Consider the following 19139-nt stretch of genomic DNA (forward strand, 5'->3'; position numbering starts at 1 on the left):
GCCCGGCCTGGCAGAGCTCAAACAGGAGCACAGGTACAGCGTCGTGGGGCATGCGAGTGAGGGAGTCTCCCAAAGAGCCTACCTCCACCAGCCTCTGGAGGCTTCCAGATGGGCAAGGGAGCACTCGGGGGAAAAAAACAGAGGCGCCCGCATGGCTCAGTCAGTTAAGCGTCTGACTCGGTTTCAGCTCAAGTCATGACCTCACGGTTTGGGAGTTCGAGCCCTGCGTTGGGCTCTGTGCTAACAGTGTGGAGCCTGCTTGGGATTCTCTCTCTCCCTCTCTCTCTCTCTGCCCCTACTCCACTCGTGCTCTCTCTCTCAAAATAAATGAATAAACTAAAGAAAGAAAGAAAGAAAGAAAGAAAGAAAGAAAGAAAGAAAGAAAGAAAAAGGAAGGAAGGAAGGAAGGAAGGAAGGAAGGAAGGAAGGAAGGAAGGAAGGAAGGAAAACAAGCCCCACAGCCTCCGGCTTGTCAGAAACCCAACTGGAGGAGTGGGGGAGATCAGATTAAAATCAGGGTTGCTAGACTTGAAATTAATAAAACATGCTGTGTCAACCACACTTCAATTAAACAAGAGAGAGCAGAGCGATCAAGGCTGTTATATCAGATGAGTCATTCTAAGACCCAATGGAGACAATGTCTGCAACTTAAAGCCACCACAGAACTGTTCAGTAACTAACTGTTGTCAGAAGATCTGGGAACAGGGTTTTCTTCCAGGGTATCCTCCCTGGCTGCATTTCAAAAGGACAGAACAGGCTGAAACTTGCTCTATGATCCTACCTCAAAACTTGTTCAGTGCACTAACTAGAAGTAACAGCTTTACTTTTAGCTCTGACATCTTGTTTTTTAAGTTTATTTATTTGTTTTGAGAGAGAGAGAGTGAGTAAGACAGGCAGAGAAGGGCAGCAAGAGACAGAGAGAGAGGGGGGAGAGGGGGAGAGAGAATCCCAAGCAGGCTCCATGATGTCACCAGAGAGCCTGACACGGGGCTCAAACTCACCAATGTGAGATGAAGACCTGAGTTGAAATCAGACGCTTAACTGACTGAACTCCCAGGCATCCGTCCCTCCTTTAGCTCTGACATCTTAATGCTTCATTCAGAAGGGTCTTTGGTCATACTGAGTCTGAGTTCACTTGGTGTTTTTGTGACTTTTCACATAATGCTAGCAAAATGTTCTAAAGTCATGGGTTTGAGAGATTCCATTAACCTAAGTCAAGCTGGCTTCCTTTTTATGCAAAGTTTTTATAAGAAAAAGTCTTTGACTAAACCAAAGCACTGGAAATTACAAAGTATTTGAAAGAACAAACTCAAAATTATTAGGTAGGAAAATTTATCCAGCTGCATTTTTAAATTAAATTCCAGGCCAGGAAAGTTAATTTTCTTGTAACCCAAATAACTGCCAGTTTCTGTCAGGATTCTCTCCAGAAAATATTTCCAGGAGAGCCTGAAAGTCTCAGAAATCCGAATTCATCAATTTTATAGCTCCACATACTGACTCTTGTATCACATGGCATTACATTTAAGCTGTAAACCACCCCAAACTAAATGATATATGGCATTTAAATAAACAGGCTCTTGAAAACAATTTCAGTGCCATCAAAATCCTGTTTGATTTTATTTTTTTTAAGTTGGCCACACACTGCCTTTTTTTGTTTTCCAGAAGTAAGCCTCTAAAAGAAATGCAACTATCTTTAGCATTTCTTAAGGAAAAAAGAAGGAGGAGGGGGGGAAGGGGAGAAGGAGAAGGAGAAGGAGAAGGAGAAGGAGAAGGAGAAGAAGGAGAAGGAAGGAGAAGGAGAAGGAGAAGGAGAAGGAGAAGGAGAAGGAGGAGAGGAAGGGAAGGAAAGGGAAGGGGAAGGGGAAGGGGAAGGAGAAGGAGAAGGAGAAGGAGAGGAGAAGGAGAAGGAGAAGGAGGAGAAGGAGAAAGAGAAGAGGCGCCTGGGTGACTCAGTTTGTTGAGTGTCCGACTTCAGCTCAGGTCATGCTCTCATGGTTTGCGAGTTCGAGCCCCACATTGGGCTGTCTGCTGTCAGCCCAGAGCCTGCTTCGGATCTTCTGTCCCCTCTCTCTCTGCTCCTGCCTGGCTCAGGCTTGCTCTCTTACTCTTGTGCACTCTCTCTCTCTCCCAAAAATAAACATGGGGGAAAAAAAGAAAAGAAAAAACTTTCTACATTCAGCTAAGCTGGGAATCTCTTGACACTTGGCTCTGGTCCATTCTGCCTTCCAGTCCCATCTTGATGGTGTTTCCCAGGGTTGTGTCTCAGTCGTGAGCACCCGATGCAGACCAGGCTCTGGGTACCAGACCGGGAAGAGGGGAGGGCATGCTCGGACCATTCCAACCTGAGCTGAGGTGAGAGTTCGGATGTGTTATCTACACAGTGAAGTTTTGCATGAGGAGCGTCACCTACCCACATCTGTTATTCTGCTCCTTTTCAGAGGAGCCCAAGGTCCAGGACATATATGCAAATGAAGGCAAATGGAATTGATGGGCTCTTTAGAACATCATCTGATGACCCTGGCACACTTCAGAGAGCAAAGCTAAAGACCAGTCCTGGATGTCCAACCCGTGTGAACGCTTTGTGACGGCCACCTCGAAAATGACGCCGTCGCTGCTCTGCACATGCCACACCGTGCTCCTGGAGAACCCCGAGGTCTACGGCAGGTCCGGCTCCCACCACGAGGGCTGTGCAGGGCCCTCTGGGGGCCTGAGGGGGATCTGGTCCACACTGCGCCCCACCCACTAGAGGTGGAAATCAGGCGAGCTAGTTAGTCTCTGGGGTGTCCTGTTCACACATGACGACAACCAGCAGGGCTGTCCGGACACTTACTGAGACCAGGGACTCAGCATCAGGTGCACAGTGAATGTGGAGGAGCAGGGTGCTTTCCTGTCTGGATGGCAGTCATCATAACTCACCTATGCTTGGTCTCAGAACTTCCTTGTGTGCCTTTGGATCTTTTAAATTCTGCATAGGTCCCAGAATTTGGTCCTCAAACTATTAGTCCTAACCCGGCTGAAGAATAACAACACCCTGTGAGGGTGAAATCTCTTTAGAACACCCCCTAAGGCCAAATCCCTGTAAACGAGTTATGTTTCATGAATCCTTCTTATGCCCAAATGACCTTATGACCCAACAACAGTCCTTCCAACTGTGAATTCTCTGCAGAGAATTCAAGGTGACAAATTTCACAGGGTGCCTGAGTGGTTCAGCCGGTCAAGCGTCCATCCAACTTTGACTTTGGCTCAGGTCATGGCCTCATGGTTTGTGAGATCAAGCCTCACGTCGGGCTCTGTGCTGTCAGCAAGGAGCCTGCTCGGGACTCTCTCTCGCCCTGTCTCCCTGCCCCTCCCCCAGCTTGCACACGCTCTCTGTCAAAGATAAATATTAAAAAAAAATTTTTTGAGAGTGACAAATTTCAGAAATCCAATTTACATTGACTCTCTCACTGTGGTAGCCAAATGATGCGTAATCCTAGCCACCAGAAGCGCTCTCCCCGCCGAGTTACCTTTCTTCTATCACAGGAATCATCACCGGCTAATATGCTAGGCCACCTACCTCTTTCAAATTGTAGCTTTTTATATCTTTGCATAATTTCAGCCGCCACCATGCACTCGATCTAGAAAGAAAAAAAAATACAAACAAGAAGTGTAACAAGCCGACGGCTAGACTATGATACCAGGTCAGCCTAAACCGAACCCACGGCTCCCGCAAAGCCAACCGAGCAGGGCACAGTTGCACGCGTTAAAAACCGGATTTGTTCGGGGGCTCGTGCCTCGTCCTCCTGCAGGTGGCCTTGCTTAGGGCAGGCGGCATCGGGGCAACTGATCGCAGTTTCCAATCCTTCTTTGATCAAGAGCTCGACATACTGTTTCAGGCACTAAAAAGAAAACAAATCAGAGAAGTATCTGTAAACATCTTTACTTCCTTAAGGGAGAAAACTTAGCAGGTGCGGAAGAGGTGATGAATCGAGCACGTTGTTCCCTTACGGTTTCATATTTTCCCTAGGTCGCCCATAGCAAACACCGAATGAGAGGTTTCATTCACTCGAGTACTGATGGGGCGCCCCCCTGTGCCATGCTGGTCACAGAACTGAGGCTGCGGGTGGGACCCCTGCACACGACCTCAGCAAACACCAAGCCAGTGAGTCTAAGAGGAGGAGGAAGGTCGGGAAGGAGTATTTCTCAAATACATGTTAGACATCGGGCACCGGACTCAATTGTTATACTCCATTGTTTCATGTACTCCTTAGAACATTCTTTTTTTTTTTAATGTTTATTTATTTTTGAGAGAGAGAGAGTGTGTGTGTGTGTGCGCGCGGGGAGGGAGAGAGAGAGGAGGAGACACAGAATCTGAGGCAGGTCAGAATCTGAGCTGTCAGTATAGAGGCCGATGCGGGGCTCGAACGCACAGACCACGAGATCATGACCCGAGCTGAAGTTGGGCGCGTACCCGACTGAGCCACCCAGGTGCCCCTACTCCTTAGAACACTCATACAGGACAGGCATGACTGTCCCATATTTCAGGTGTGAACACTGAGTCACCAAAGGAACTTGCCAGCTTACCCAGATAGCAAGGGCAGAGCCCAGATTCAAGCCCAGCCTACCTCGACTCGGAAATGCCCCCACGCTCCCCCTTAGGACCCTCTGCCGATCCTTACTGACACCCCGCTTACTCAGTGATAACTTACTACAACCTCCCCTACGGGGTGGACTGTTGCAAAGTCTCAGGTCAGTCAAACAGAAAAAGCAGGAGGCACAGCAGGGTTCTAGCGAGGATGATGAGGGTGTACCCCGTGCCGATTTACTCCTGCTTCAGTCTACCAGCCTGGGAAGCCCACACTCCCCTGCAAAGCACATTATAAAGCCCAATTAAAAGAAAAACATGGGGGCGCCTGGGGGCTCAGTCGGTTCAGCATCCGACTCTTGATTTCAGCTCAGGTCATGATCTCCTGGATTGTGGGATCGAGCCCTGAGTCAGGCTCTGTGCTGACAATTCAGAGCATGCTAGGGATTCCCTCTCTCCCTCTCCTTCTCTCTCTCTCTCTCTCTCAAAGTAAATAAATAAACATTAAGAGAAAGAAAGAAAGAAAGAAGAAAGAAAGAAAAAAGAAAGAAGGAAAGAAAGGAAGAAAGAGAGAAGAGAAAGAAGAAAAATCGAGAAAAAGAAAAAACGCGACGAAAGACACTAAAGAAGACCTAGACATCGAAAAAGGAAAAAACAAAGAGATCGCTTCTATCTCGAAAACAAAAGATAGAGCGAGAGAGAGAAAGAAAGAAAGAAAGAAAGAAAGAAAAGAAAAGATAAGATATAGCCTTCCCCAGGGAGCTCACTACCAAAAGTAAACAGAGACAGACTTTGAAGAGCTCAGAGAAGAACTCAGAGTACTAAACCTGGGGCCATTAAGTGAAGAGAAACCAGTGTAAAAATGACAACAGCATATCCTCAAATCAACTTGCGATCACAGCCCAGTTCAATATTTGGGGTTCATGAGGCCAACACCACTGTTATAATAACACTATTAAAAGTAATGGTGATTCATCGAGAAAAGCCCATAAGCTATGTTTCCCAAGCCTCCACTTCCCCCCAGACGTGTTCCGCATTTCCCTAGAAGGATGCGTGGTCATTGCTAATGGGTGTGCCTCAACTGTCCCTGTCCCTATGCCCGGGCTAAGCCTTCCTCTCCTACCAGCCTCGTTTTCCCGACCTGCACTTTGGGGTGCGTTAACCCACCTCCTGGTGGAGCTGTAAGAACTTCACGCAAGAGAATCCAGAAGACCGTGTGGAAAGCAGCGTATGCCTGATTATGTAAAGAATAATTTGATGTAAACGGGTAATTTCCACCGTCGTAGCACATCAGGATACGTCGTCCACGACAGACCCCAGGTAGCAATTTCTCTTAAAAATACCAATCAAGGTCATCCTCGGAAGGAGCCATTCCCCGGAGCCTCCCTCCAGAGCGCTAAACAGAACGCGTGGCTTCACCTGTCACCTGCCACGCTGGTGCCCAGACCCCGGCCCCGAGTTCAGCCTGCCCTCCTCTGTCCTGCCCGGGCCCCCCGTGAGTGCAGTCGCTCCGAACGTCTGTCACTCACAGACCACAGACAGTTTACCGGCACGACGGCTGGGAAGAGAGCTCCCGGAGAACCAGGCGTGGATGAGCCCCGCAACGAGGCACAGGGTGGTCCCGGGGGTCCACTCATCGGAACCAACGTCACAAGCGGGGGAACAGCAGAGGAAGAGGGAGCAGTCACACGGAGCCTCCGGCGGGCCCGGGCCCCGCCGCAGCAGCTGCTCGGGGAAACGGCAATGTCGCGGCTTGGCGGCCGCGACCCTCGCAGCAATGGTGTGTTTACAGCCAGGACGAACGTGGAAATGTCCTGTTTACGGCTCGTGCCGCGCGCGGAGGGAGAAAGACCACAGCTTTTGGAGCCAGACAGACCCATGGAATCCTTGTAGGCAGAGGCCACGGCCGGGCTCCTTGGCGGGTTCGGGCCGCAGCTCCCTCGGCCATAAAATAGGGATGCCCCGCTTGCTGGGCTCTGGGGACTGAAAGAAAGAACGTCAAAGCGCCCGACACAATTCCTGGTATGCGGCCCGAGCCAAGCAAACAGCGACTCCCGTTTCCTGCGCTCTGTCTACCTGTGCGTGTTTCCTACAGTCACGGGCATAAAAACAAACCAAAACCGTAGCCACAAGAGGATTCGTTTACGGTTTATGATCAGTTTGTCTTGGGGCGCCGGGGTGGCGCCGTCGGCCAAGGGACCGACTTCAGCTCAGGTCAAGCTCTCACGGGCCCCGCGTCAGGCTCTGTGCCGATGGCTCGGAGCCTGGAGCCTGCTTCCGATTCTGTGTCTCCTTCTCTCTCTGCCCCGCCCCCGCGCATGCTCTGTCTCTGATTCTCTCTCTCTCAAAAATAAATAAAAACATTAAAAAAAAACCACAACAGACTTGCATGGAGCAACGATGAGTGTGTCATGTTTGGCTGGGAGCGAACATCCCCGGCCCCTCAGATGCATCTGTGCTGTTTGCAAAATGATTATAACGAGTACGCTCTGGGAGCATCAATTTGTTTACTACATGAAGAGAGATGATCTAAGTGTCTGACCAACCATCCACTGAAAACAAGCCCGGTCTTCTTCCAGATACGCAGTGGGTCATGACTCACAAGTCACGGCTTTCAATTTAATAGCTAAAAGATGTCTTAAAAGGCACACACAAAAATAGGCAGAGAAGCTCAGTAAACTACGCAGTACAAAAGCAGATATCAATGGACTTCCTGCTATCATATTAATTATAGCTCCCAGTGATCAAAGGTCTTCACGTTAGCTGTTAGCCCACTACCCACAGCCTTCCATTTCCCAGATGAGAAAACAAAGGCTGGGGGAAGCTCAGAATGGCCCCGAAGGCATACTCTGTAAGTAAGGGAGCGGGGACTCACGCGTGCCAGAGTCCAGACAGGTGAGTCTTTGTTTCTTGATTTTAATTTCTGCCTTCTTCCTCAATTAACAACCCTTTCAAATGTAATCATCTATTATGCATCTTCAGTGACCTCATCAGTGTTTTTGTTAGAACGGAGAATTGTATGTTCTTTAAACTGGCAAAGTCTAGGGGCGCCTGGGTGGCTCAGTTGGTTAAACTGGCAAAGTCTGAGTCAACCAGGAATGTATCTGTACGTGCCCATGACGCTCAGATGCAAGGACGGTCCCAGACACCAAGCCCCGGACAGCCACTGCGGGGGGAGGGGCTCATCTGCAGGTCATGGTCGTGCACTGTGCCCGACGTCCCAGTGGGAGGACAGGGGCCCCACCCGGACGGGGTCAGGAAGGCTCCCAGAGGTGACATGCTGGCCAGAGGGACAAGGACATCCCAGGAAGGGGGGTGTCTGCTGCACAAAGGGCAGGAGGAGGGAGGGGAGGTGTCGAGAGCCACGGAATGTTCCAGGAATTTCCTTTGGGACAAGGACATCCCAGGAAAGGGGGTGTCTGCTGCACAAAGGGCAGAAGGAGGGAGGGGAGGTGTCGAGAGCCACGGAATGTTCCAGGAATTTCCTTTTCCATTTCGTCTTCCAACAGCCTGAAACCCAGTTCCAAAGAGGAACGGCAATCCATTTCCCACCGAGCAGAAGCGGGCCAGAGACGCAGGGCCCTGCCTCGGCTACAGCGAGTCTGAAGGTTGTGTGTTTTCTCACTTGAGGGCCTGGCGGCTGTGGAAGATCCTGAGAGCAGGAGAAAACTCCAGAAACCGTGCTCAGAGGGGCCCGAGGAGCCCAATGCTCCGCAGGGATCCACTACTTAGGAACATCACGTGCAGGCAGGTCCACGCAACGGCGGTGGGACCCCAGTGAGCACTGTTTGAAGGGCAAGGACCCCGGAACCGCACAGCTGGCTTCACCTCCCAGCTTACCAGCTTGGCAGATGTGAGCAAGGAGCTTCGCCTCCCCGAGCCCCCCGGGGTAAGCCTGCCGCCAAACCCGCTCCAGCCACCAGACCAACCTGCGGCGGCTGCGGTCACCGGGCGGGCGGGCACCACACGCCTTCCTTGGGCCTCAGCTCTGCAGCCGCCTGCAGCCACCGCCCCCTCGGGTATCAGCGCACGGCTGGCCCCCCACGCAGGGACACGGGCGTCCTATAGCCCTTCGTAGGCCTGTGATTACAGATGCCGGGTAAAGACGCGGAGCGACAGATTGGCGTGGAACCCTCTCCTTCCAGAGCACCGGGGTGGAGGCCCTCAGGCACGGCTCTGTCACATGTCTGGGGTCTAGGTCGATTCAGCCAGTAGGCACGGAGCACCTGCTTTGGTGACAAGGACCGCTGGAGCTTCGTGGGGGCAAGGGGGAAGCTTGGGGGGCCCTCACTTCACAACAATCAAAGCAAAGAGAGACACGAGCCAGTTGCGGGTGGCATGAGGACCGTGCTGGACGGGGCGGCTGCTCATTCAACACAGTCCGGCAGAGAAGGAAGTGTCCGTCCCTGTGTCAGGTCCACACGAGGCACACAACGCCAGAAGGCTGTCTTGATGACCGGGGGTGTCAAGCAGAGTACCTGGGGCTGGACTGGACTTGCCCCATCAAAGGCTACATCACGAGAACCCAGTCTCAGCGGGGGGAGGGGAGACCTGAGCGGGGCAGGGAGACCAGGTAAAACGGCTCAGGCCCATGGTCCCCATCAGGGCCACGTGGCGCTCCGGCTTTGGGCAGCGGTGGTGGTGACAGCTCACGGGTCGGGAACTGGGCACATCCTACAGCCCGGCCTGAAGCCACTAGGGACTGGAAAACTTGACCATCGAAACGCGGCATCCCCCGGGGTCCCGCACGAGGCACAGGCAGCCCTGTGGACGGAGCGCCGGAGGACGTTCCAAGAGCCGGGCCGTGCCCAGTGCCCGGCGGGCTCCAATGAGGCGGGACCCGGAGTGGGGTGCAGTGCGGGGCTGAGGGAAGCCGGGAGGTGATGGTTAGGATGGCCTGAAGGGGGCCCCATCCTGCTCTGACAACCTGCAGGCTTGCTGGGGATTCAGGAGCCTGGGCACTGCTGCTCTCCGCAGGACGGATACCCCAGGGGAAGGAGGACTTTCTCCCGCACAGTGACCGACCGGGGGCTCCCGCACTCCCTTCCTTGGTGCAGAGGCCAAGCTGGCCAGTGGGGAGTGGACAGGTCCCAGAGAGTGCACCACCCTCCTGCAGGGAGGACACGCTCCTCCCCAGGGAGCACAGCCTCCTCGAGGGGGCATACAGTCCTCCCCAGGGAGCACAGCCGCTTCCAGGGAGCACAGCCTCCTCCCTAGAGGTCACGCCCTCCTCTGGGGAGAACACACTCCTCCCCAGGGAGCACACCCTCATCCGGGGAGCACACCCTCCTCCCCAGGGAGCACAGCCTCCTCCCTAGAGGTCACGCCCTCCTCTGGGGAGAACACACTCCTCCAGGGAGCACAGCCTCCTCCAGGGAGCACAGCCTCCTCCCTCGAGGTCACACCCTCCTCTGGGGAGCACACCCTCCTCCAGGGAGCACACCCTCCTCCGGGGAGCACAGCCTCCTCCCTAGAGGTCACACCCTCCTCCCACCACACCTGTAAATAAGCTGCAAGGGAAACAGCAGGTGTGGACGACGCTTTCTACCTGCTGAGTGTGAAATACCAAAGCCACAGAGGAGCAAAACTGAGTGACCAAACCTCACCTTCCTCACAAAGAAGGCAGGTCAGAGGTGTCTGGTGGGATGGGGTTAACACGTACGCTAGAGATGGGAACACTAAGAGGCCAGCATGCCATCCACTCAACAAATTCAGATTCACCCCCGAGCAAAGTCTAGAAGCCAAAACCGTGCAAGAACAGATGAGCCCCGGGGGGACGTCTGCCAAAGGGAGTCCGCATGCTTCTAAGTGCGGCTCTGGGATCACGCGCGTGTGGGGTAAAGGCCTGTGAGAGAAGGGGGTGCACGTATATGACTCTGAGGACCCAAGCGGTGCAACTGCTCAGAGCTGGGGATGCCTGAGGGCTCATTCCAGTAGAGGGAGAGGCCGCTCCTCCCACCTCTTCAGGCCACGCGGTCTCCTCTGTCCACACCACTGAGGATGATTCCATCAAATGGCGATACCAACGGTTTGTTTGTTCTTTACCTCAGATAAGAAGGGGCCGGGAAGATGGGTGGGTGGATCCATCCGGGTACCTTGCCCAGGACCCCACCTGCCACAGACCTGGAAGGGTCTCCTGGATGCGAACACAGAGGTGGGCTTGGGGATGGAGAGTCAACTACACAAGACGGGGACAGAGAAAGCGGGCTGCGAGTGCCCGTTCTGGGTTGGAAGGTGCCAGGATCCAGGGATATATGACCTAGAGAGCAGCACGCGGATGAGTCCAGAGCGTCCCTCTAGCCCTGTGCGAAGTTCCCCAGAAAAGCAGGCGCCAGGAGTCAGCGTCGTCTTAGGGGCCGCTGGTGGATAAGCATCACGTCTGGGTGCAAGCGGCCAGTCTAAGCAGGCCTTTTCGTCTTTCTGGGCTGCAGTGGCCCCTCGTGAGATGGGAGAATTCTGCCCACTTCACAGGGTTTTATGACAGGTGCATGCGGTAAGTCACCAGCAGTTAACAAATCTTATTCCCTATCCTTTTCTATCCGCCAGGTAGAGCTTCAGGGGGACCCTGCAACAAAAACCACGCTGGCATGCCTATGAGCGGCGTGGACAGAGAATCCGAGGGGTCTGGGTGACGCCTTGAGGCAATGCAGATCAGGAAGCATGTGGGCCACATCGACACGGAAAGGCCTTGCAGAGCTACGTGGCCACAGGCCTGTCACCTTGGCAGCTGGAAGCCCCAGCCCTCTGGTCCATTCTCAGCCCTGGGCCCCAAGGCACCTCAGCCTGCAAGTGTGCCTTTTCCCATCTAGAGACCCCAGACTAGGAAGAGGCCCTCTACACCACGGAGCCCCCAGCCCACGGAGAAGAGGCCGGGAGTCTGTGCCCCTCGGAGGCCCAGGGTGCTCAGAGCACTTGGGACAGAGATAATCCACCGGGCTCGTGGCCCCCAAACACCATACTGGCAGAGCAGGCCTGGGTTCAACCACTTCACATGGTTTCAGTCTCCCCTGTAGACTCTGGTTTGAATAGAGACCCTGAACTGCAGGACCCTTTGAAAACTACTTCCCAGGATTCACTCCTACCCTGGGGCGAGCCAGAGGTAGCTTCCTCTAACTCTGAAGACACTAACATTTCTCAGACTCATCTCAGAGAAGGAGAGGCAGGATCCGAGCAAGAGTAGTTGCGACAGCGAAGAAGAGAACAGTCAGAGAAACACCTGAGCCATTTTAGAACTCAAGCTGCCTGCCGTTCCAGCAACAAACATTTTGTGTGAGCTCCACTATGTGGACCATGACACAAAACCAAATCCCTGCTCCTCTGGTGGAGGGTATAGGTAAGCAGACATCGTGACAACACAGTGGGACGAAAGGAACCAGAAAAATAACAGGAGCTGGAAGCTTCCGACAGTTTGGAACCATTGAGTGTAGGAATAGAGGAAGTGGACAGAGAGAGTCAGGAATGGAGCTTTGAGGCTGGATAAAAGGGAGGGACCCAACTGCACGGTGGCATTTCCACTCAAGAAGAGTCTCAACTCCAGAGGGGGTCACTTGAACTAGCTATTGAAGGACACGTGAGTGTGGACAGAGCCATCACGGCAGGCAAGCAAAAGTGGGGGTGTCATGGTGTGATGGGGCCAGACGGGGAGGGTTTTGCTGGGGTTTCCACCGGTTTCTAAAGCGTAACAGTGACATAGCCGGCGGGGCCTGGAGGGGCTCCCGACCAGAAATCGGCAGTGTAGACGTGGGGGGAGATGAGCAATGTGCTACCTGCCCGGAAAGTGGGCGCTCTGAGGGCAGCCTTGGGTTATCCACCTCCCACGCCCGGCCATGGCCACACAGGAGGCAGAAAGCGTGGGGGTCCAGAGTAGTGGGACAGGAGGACAGGAAATTGCTTTTGACCAGTCAAAATTGCTTTTTGACCTTCTTCCAGTCAGGCCAACTTTTCTGCGTGCCACAGTTTGCCATCGTTTGGCCGCTGTAGGAAGAGCATCGACTACACAGACCGCGAGTCTCGGCTCGCTCCGGGATGGGCTCCACCATTAACTCCTGGGGAACAGCATATACGGATGTGGCAAAGAGGCCCACGAGGTCAGAAACAGAGCCTGCATTTCAAGGCAGAGACGCCAGACTGTAGAGTCAGTTTCCCCATGAACCCTTTCCTCCTCAAAATCAATGTACCTCAGAACTTAAGTGTAACTCTTCTGTGATTATTTATTAAGAGGGCGTCCTCTGGTCTCGCACAATTTTCTCTCTTCGCTCTATCCCACGTCCCCACGTCTGTCCCCCGGGACATCACAACTCTCTGGCTGTGGCCGTGGCGGTGGGTTGGGGTGACGTGAGGCCCCACACCGAGAAGGAATGGGGCGTGGGCACCTGCCCCACTCTCGGTCGGTCAACACGCACCTGCTTCCCCTATTCACGCTGCAGAAACGAGCGGAACTGTTCTCAACATTTTAATTTTTAATACCTGGTGGTGAAAAAAAAAAATCTCCACTGTCACGCCATCTCCGAGAGCTGCAGGTACCCCGTCTTTGAGGGGACAGAGCTATCTTCCCCCTTTCAAAGTCCCCTGGCTTACATTAAGCATTTGATGTGAATTAGAGTTGCTTGTTTTTACTACAATTCTCTACGAACAGAAACCCCAAACAGCAACAGCGAAAGCGGGTGAAAGGCCAGGGAAGGAGCAGATGGCAGAGACACAGCAAAGTCGCCCAGAGGCGCAGGGCAGAGGGGACTGGACTCCACTGGTGGAGACAGGAAGACTTCGCTTCCGCCAAGAGGGAGGCGATGTGCACAAAGCGGATTCTCTAATCCACCCAGACTTTCTCCCCCATCCTGGCGTTTCCTCTAGAAATGAAAAGGAGTCCAACACGCTGCAGTAAGTAGCTGGAGGTCTATCAGTCCGCCCCTCCCGCGTCCCCCTCCCTCCCATCCTTCGCCATCTCAGGAAAAGGTCAAAAGCAATTTCCTGTCCTCCTGGTTGAAGTGACTTTCCTGAGGCTTTAACGACACACACTTCTCGCACGTCAACACCAACGCAGACTCACTGCAGTTTAGGCCAGCGACCCTTCAGTGATCAGTGATGACGAGTCCTGAGTAAACCCGGGGTTCCAGCCCCTCGGAAAGCCAGCGGCTGGTTCAAGCCCAAGTCAGAAGATGGAGACATAAATGTTTGCCGAGCTCATCTCCCCCTCTGTGAAACGGAGATGGTAACATTGAAGGTGCCGGTGCCCCAGGGACATCAGGAGACAAGCGAAATAAGGCCTGTGAAGCGTGGCCAGGAAGGAAGAACGCGTCTCCTGCAGAAGGCCAGGGACAGCCAGCTAGTGCCCGGTACTAACCTAGACATCTGAAACATACACAGGCAGGCCACCCAGATGGTCCATTTATAACGCGGTTAAATTCAGAAGCAACTTCTTTGGTTTCTTATAGTTGGAAGAAAACAGTTCTTTTTTTCTTTTCTGGACTTCCCCCCCCCCCCCCCCCTTGAATGGGAAGAACCATCAAGTAGAATTCAATTAAGATGATCTGAAAATAAACCCCTACACCCTCATTTTCCCTTTCCGAAGGGTCACATGCTGGGTCTGAGTTAGGCCTGATGGAAAGAGAGGTCCCTATAATCACTACCAGCAGATCATCTGGCCCCCAAATAGTGCTGGAGACAATCTGCAGAAATTTAAACGTGATGTCAACATCCCCTCTAACACTACACCAGCGAAAGGTGACGCGAATAGCTGAATATTCAACCTGTGCACGATCACTAGGTCAGCACTCTTGTAACCTCAAGCACAGAACTGTTCAATTCAATTTAAAATGAGGAACGGTAGGGGCGCCTGGGGGACTCGGTCAATTAAGCGTCTCACTCTTGATTTCCGCTCAGGTCCTGATCTCGCAGTTAGTGAGTTCGAGCCCCGCATCGGGCTCTGAGTTGGCAGTATGGACCCTCCCTCTCCCTCTCGCTCTGCCCCTCCTGCACTCCTGCTCGCGCTCTCTCTCTCTCTAAATAAATAAATAAATAAATAAATAAACTTAAAAAAAAAAAACTAAAAATTGAGGTAAGGTGAAGCTTTTCCCTTCTGGAAAGGCGAGCACGCGCCGTGATCAGGTCTTCTAAATTGCATCATCACTAGCTTCTAAAATTCTGTTTGATCACTTTTGGATCACGAGCACCTGTGACGGCCATCTACCCGGGTGCCCGACTGATTTGAAGGAGGATTCCTTCAGCAACCGCGTGACAGACTCGGTCGCTGGCAAGGGTGGGGTCAGAGATTTGCCGGGTGCCGCTAAAACCGAAAGCGGAGGCCTCCTCCCGAAATTCCTTCCAATAGTGGTTTTCTCCGGAAGGACCAACCAGAGTACAGAATATGCACTGGCACTGGGCGATGGTGGTCATCTGCTCCACCGGGTACTCCCCAAGACACAGCTTGCACGACACCAGCGGATCGAGGGCCAGGTCCCACGTGGGCCGGTACCGCGCTGTGGTCATGGCAGAACAGTCTGAAACGAGAGAAGCACAGGGCGTCAGACCCCCGCATGGCCTCCAGCAGAACCGAGGCAGGAGTCACCTCTCTCGACTCCACGTGGGGCCCCAGGGAGTGGCCAAGGGGCGGTCGATGGGCCCAGGGATTTAGCTCATTTGGGTCCTCGGAGCTTTAACCAGGGGTCCCTGGGTCCCCTGGGTCTGTGGGTGATCCCTCCCCCACGCAGAGGGTAACGATCATGTCTACCCTCCAAATGGCAAACGACCCACCCCCTTGCCGCCTTCCCTCCATCCTTCTGATGGGCACTGAGTAAGACACGCCCCCACCCCCACCAACCGAGCCCCTCGTCTAGGAGGGCAAATCCTCAGCAAGCATGGAGAAGAAGCTTCCGTTAAAATAGTCTGATCAGACCGGACTGTTCTAGGATTTCTGTTGCAGGAACATCTCAGGGAAGGCGGTGGAGGGGCGCCTGGGTGGCTCAGTGGGTTGGGTGTCCGACATCGGCTCAGGTCAAGATCTCATGTTCACGAGTTCAAGCCCCGCATCGGGCTGTGTGCTGACAGCTCAGCGCCTAGAGCCTGCTTCAGATTCTGTGTCTCCCTCTCTCTCTGCCCCTCCCTTCCTCTCTCTCTCTCTCAAAAATAAACATTAAAAAAATAAATAATAAATTAAAGAAAGAAAGCGGTGGGTGTGGCCCCTCCCCCTCAGTCTTCAGTGCCCTCCAAATGGAATCCACCTTTCCACACCACAACACCCAGGTGTTACCCGGCCCCCCCAGAAACAGCCCCAACACCACTGCCTCCTTAAGCACTGGCAGATTTTCTCAAACGTAAGCTTCAGGGAGACAAGGGCCTCTGGCAGACTTGTTCATTTACACGGGTCAAGTGCATCCTACGGTGCCTGGTGTGAACCCCAGGCACCCCAGGAACTTCCCCATCCTGCGGGGACGTTCTCTGGTCACTTCCCAACCCGCCCACAGTCTGCTTCCTGATAGCATGTGTTTTCTCTTTGTATTTATCACACTGATTCCCACTGCTTGCTGCTTGGGGAAGACAGGGAAGGTGCGTGCCTCTAGCCTCTGGCTCATCGCCTGACCCACAGCGACCTCTCAACAACTGCCTGTTGAGTGAATGAACAGATCCTTGTATCTCGGGCTACGTCTTCTCAGTCTGAACCCCTGGCACCCGATCTAAGCCCGGCAGTCAGTGTGCACCCGCAGTAGGTAAGCGTGCCCGTGCTCCCCAAACTCAGAACCGAGTACGATTCAGTTAAAATTTCAGGCGCAGTCCCCAGCCATCTGAACTCTGAGAGAGAGCTCCTACTATCCAGCTTTCAGGATCCAAACTGATTTAGACAACCTGGCATCCTTCTCTGCCCAACCTCACCTTTGAACTGAGGGACTAAATGACGTAGACAGCAAGAGACACCTGCGTTCCCTGGTAGTTTGTGAGGCCGCGAAGGGAGGATCTGTCTTGTCCTGCCTCATACTTACAGCCGAGGGATGGATACAGAATGACAAAGACCTAACCCATGAAGGAACAACAAAAATAACTTGGAACACCAACCAACGGCCGGCACATACACAAAATGATTCTAGCATCTTGGAAAGATTCAAAGATGCAGGAGACACCATTCCCCGCCTTGGGGCGTCTTCAGATTCGGTTCAGGAACCCGGAACCCGCTTGGCCAAAGAGCAAGCTAACCGATACTATAAGGCAGTATATGGTTTATGTGCGAAATCGGTGCTCAAGGCACTTGGTAAAGATGAGAGTAAGTCTGGGTAGAAGACTCCTCAGCAAACTGGAAGAGCTTCATGAGGAAGACGAAGCTTGAGTGTGGAAGGGAGGCTACATTTCACATGGGGAACAGGGAGTGGCTATCAAAGCAGGAGGGAACAGGTTTCACCAGGCGGACCGAGCGTGGCAGGACCACAGCAGAAGCAACAGGAAACTCTGTGCTCTGAGGGCAAACTGAGCGTCTAGAACAATTACGGTGCGGTTGCCTGACCGTCGTCAGCCATGGTGTGCTTCCGTGGGTGAGGGGGTGGAGAAGCGCCATCTCCCGGGGTCGTTGTGAGGTCGAGAGAGGTCATGTGCAGGACCTGGCACATGTAGGAAATGCTCAGTAGAGACCCCCGCTCCTCTTCCCCTGCAAGGTCTCATTTAGCCAGCTACTCCCAGGGGCGAGGAGTTGCCACGATTGCTTTCTACAATCTACTCATATTCCCTTCTCAAGTTTCACCAGTCGTCGCTGTGGATCCTACACTGGGTGTCCAGGGCGGGGGAGAAGGTAACTGCAGAATCTTGAACTCAGACGGATTAGACACAAAGAACAAAGGAGCATAAGTGATGAAAAATAACGGAGAAGCAGGGGGAGACCCTGACCTTTAAGAGCCCAAGCAAAGGAGGGCAGTTACTGGAGGCCGGCAGGAATCTGCACAGAGACAAAGAGGAGAGATCAGCGGTCAGGGCAGGAAAGGGACGGCACCCAGGACCCCTCCCCGGAAAGCTAATCACTGGGAGCAACTTAGTCTAAAGTGAGTGTATTTTCTGTTGTTTGAAAAGAACTCTTTGACACAAACGCAAGGAACTTTTGGATTGGTCAGAGTCTCATAATTTGACCTACAAGCCAACGGGCCAACACTTAGGTGGCTTGGGGTCAGTGAGCTATCTCGGGGCACACATAACCCCCCCACACCCCGTGGGATATGTGTGACATTCTTCAGGCACTTCTGGGTGCCCAAGAGCAAAGGAAAGGACAGAAAACAAACGGTTAAACTGATAAGAGTTCACATCAGTTCACAAACATCTTAGTACAACTACAAAAAAGGGGCAATCTTACCAATAACCTAAAGTCCAGAAACTCCCCCGTGTCTTAATGCTAATGCTTTGCTAGAGGCAAAAACCACCTTAGCCTGACCATAGCTAGGCCTCTGCTATCCCGGGAGTCTACTTTAGCATATGGAAATCCCTTAAGAAATGTCTTCCTGACTGTACCTCCCCCGACTACATAGTGTATAACCCGTCACGCCTCACAACCCCAGTGCCGCTCTTCCTGCCCACGGGTCCTGTTCCTGTGCTTTACTAAAATCACCTTTTTTGCACCAAACACATCTTCAAGAATTCTTTCTTGGTCATCAGCTCCAAACCCGTCCCCCTCCCCATACCTCATCATCATTATTATTTTAAATGTCCACAAGCATTTTCTGAATCCTGGGCTCGTGAACCAAGATGTTTTTTCTCTCTCTATCCCTCCACATCTTCTTTTGTTTTATTCCTCAATGATTTTTTTTTCAAGTAACAATGCTTAAAGCTCACTGTACAGAGCGACGATTCCATTTTGACTATGGAGGTCCGCCAGCCCTAAAAGGGATCACAAACCTGTACCAGAGGCGTCGCAGCTATGGGCGGCGGCTGCTGACTGGTGCGTCCCTCCCGGACAGCTGGGGGTAGGTGGCTGGGAGCTCTGTCGCAAAGGCCCAGTCTCGGATTCTGGAGGGCTCTGTAGCAGCGGTCTGAGGGTAAAGAGGTCCCACGTTGGAAGGGAGAAGGGTTCTGCCACTTGGGTCACTGACTTTGGACAGACTAGGAAACTGTAGTTGTTTTCACGGCATAAAATTACACACCGTACCCTCCCGCATCCACTTGCTGGGAAGGGTGAGAAGAAATAGATTTAGGACTCCTGGGACACTTTACCTGTCCGGGAAGTGGGAGTCACTGTCCTGTGTCAGGTTTAAAGCCCTGGGCATTAACCCATATGGACTAAAGGGACAGACAAGGCGCGAGCATAGAAACTGTATGATCAACTTAGTCTTTCAGGAAGTGCCAGGGACGGCGGTAACCTTCAGAAGCAGCACACGAAAGCCGAAGGCCCCTGCTTTACTGTCCGCTGTTCAGTGTGGCCCCCGATCGGACGGCACCCCAGAACGCGCCACAGGACGGCTGACATCTAACCCTTCAACACAGAGTCCTCGCAGCCCCCACCCCGAGTCCCGGGCAGACCAGGGGTCACGTGAACGCTCGCCTGCCCCACCCACTGTGTACCACCTTCACCCTGGACCACTGGTCGCCTCCTGGCCTGGTCGCTCCCAGACTC

General features: G+C 53.1%; 1 protein-coding gene across 6 annotated transcripts in view; it reads right to left on the reverse strand.

Annotated features, from left to right (window-relative positions):
* RNF144A (ring finger protein 144A) overlaps nucleotides 1-19139 on the reverse strand; it is a 126195-nt gene that overhangs the window by 34247 nt on the left and 72809 nt on the right. For 3 of the 6 annotated variants that reach the window (XM_030311702.1, XM_030311701.1, XM_030311703.2), the window contains exons 2-4: nucleotides 14915-15060; nucleotides 3720-3878; nucleotides 3557-3617 (exon numbers count right to left, since the gene is read on the reverse strand). In XM_030311702.1, coding sequence (XP_030167562.1) covers nucleotides 3557-3617; nucleotides 3720-3878; nucleotides 14915-15049 — 355 coding nt within the window. In that variant the 5' untranslated portion in view covers nucleotides 15050-15060. Of the gene's footprint in view, nucleotides 1-3556; nucleotides 3618-3719; nucleotides 3879-5731; nucleotides 6765-14914; nucleotides 15061-18424; nucleotides 18559-19139 lie in introns of those variants that run through there. The other 3 variants (XM_032592726.1, XM_030311705.2, XM_030311707.1) reach the window with 3 other exon arrangements.

The sequence above is a fragment of the Lynx canadensis genome, chromosome A3 (genome assembly GCF_007474595.2).
Source record: "Lynx canadensis isolate LIC74 chromosome A3, mLynCan4.pri.v2, whole genome shotgun sequence".
NCBI lineage: Eukaryota > Metazoa > Chordata > Mammalia > Carnivora > Felidae > Lynx > Lynx canadensis.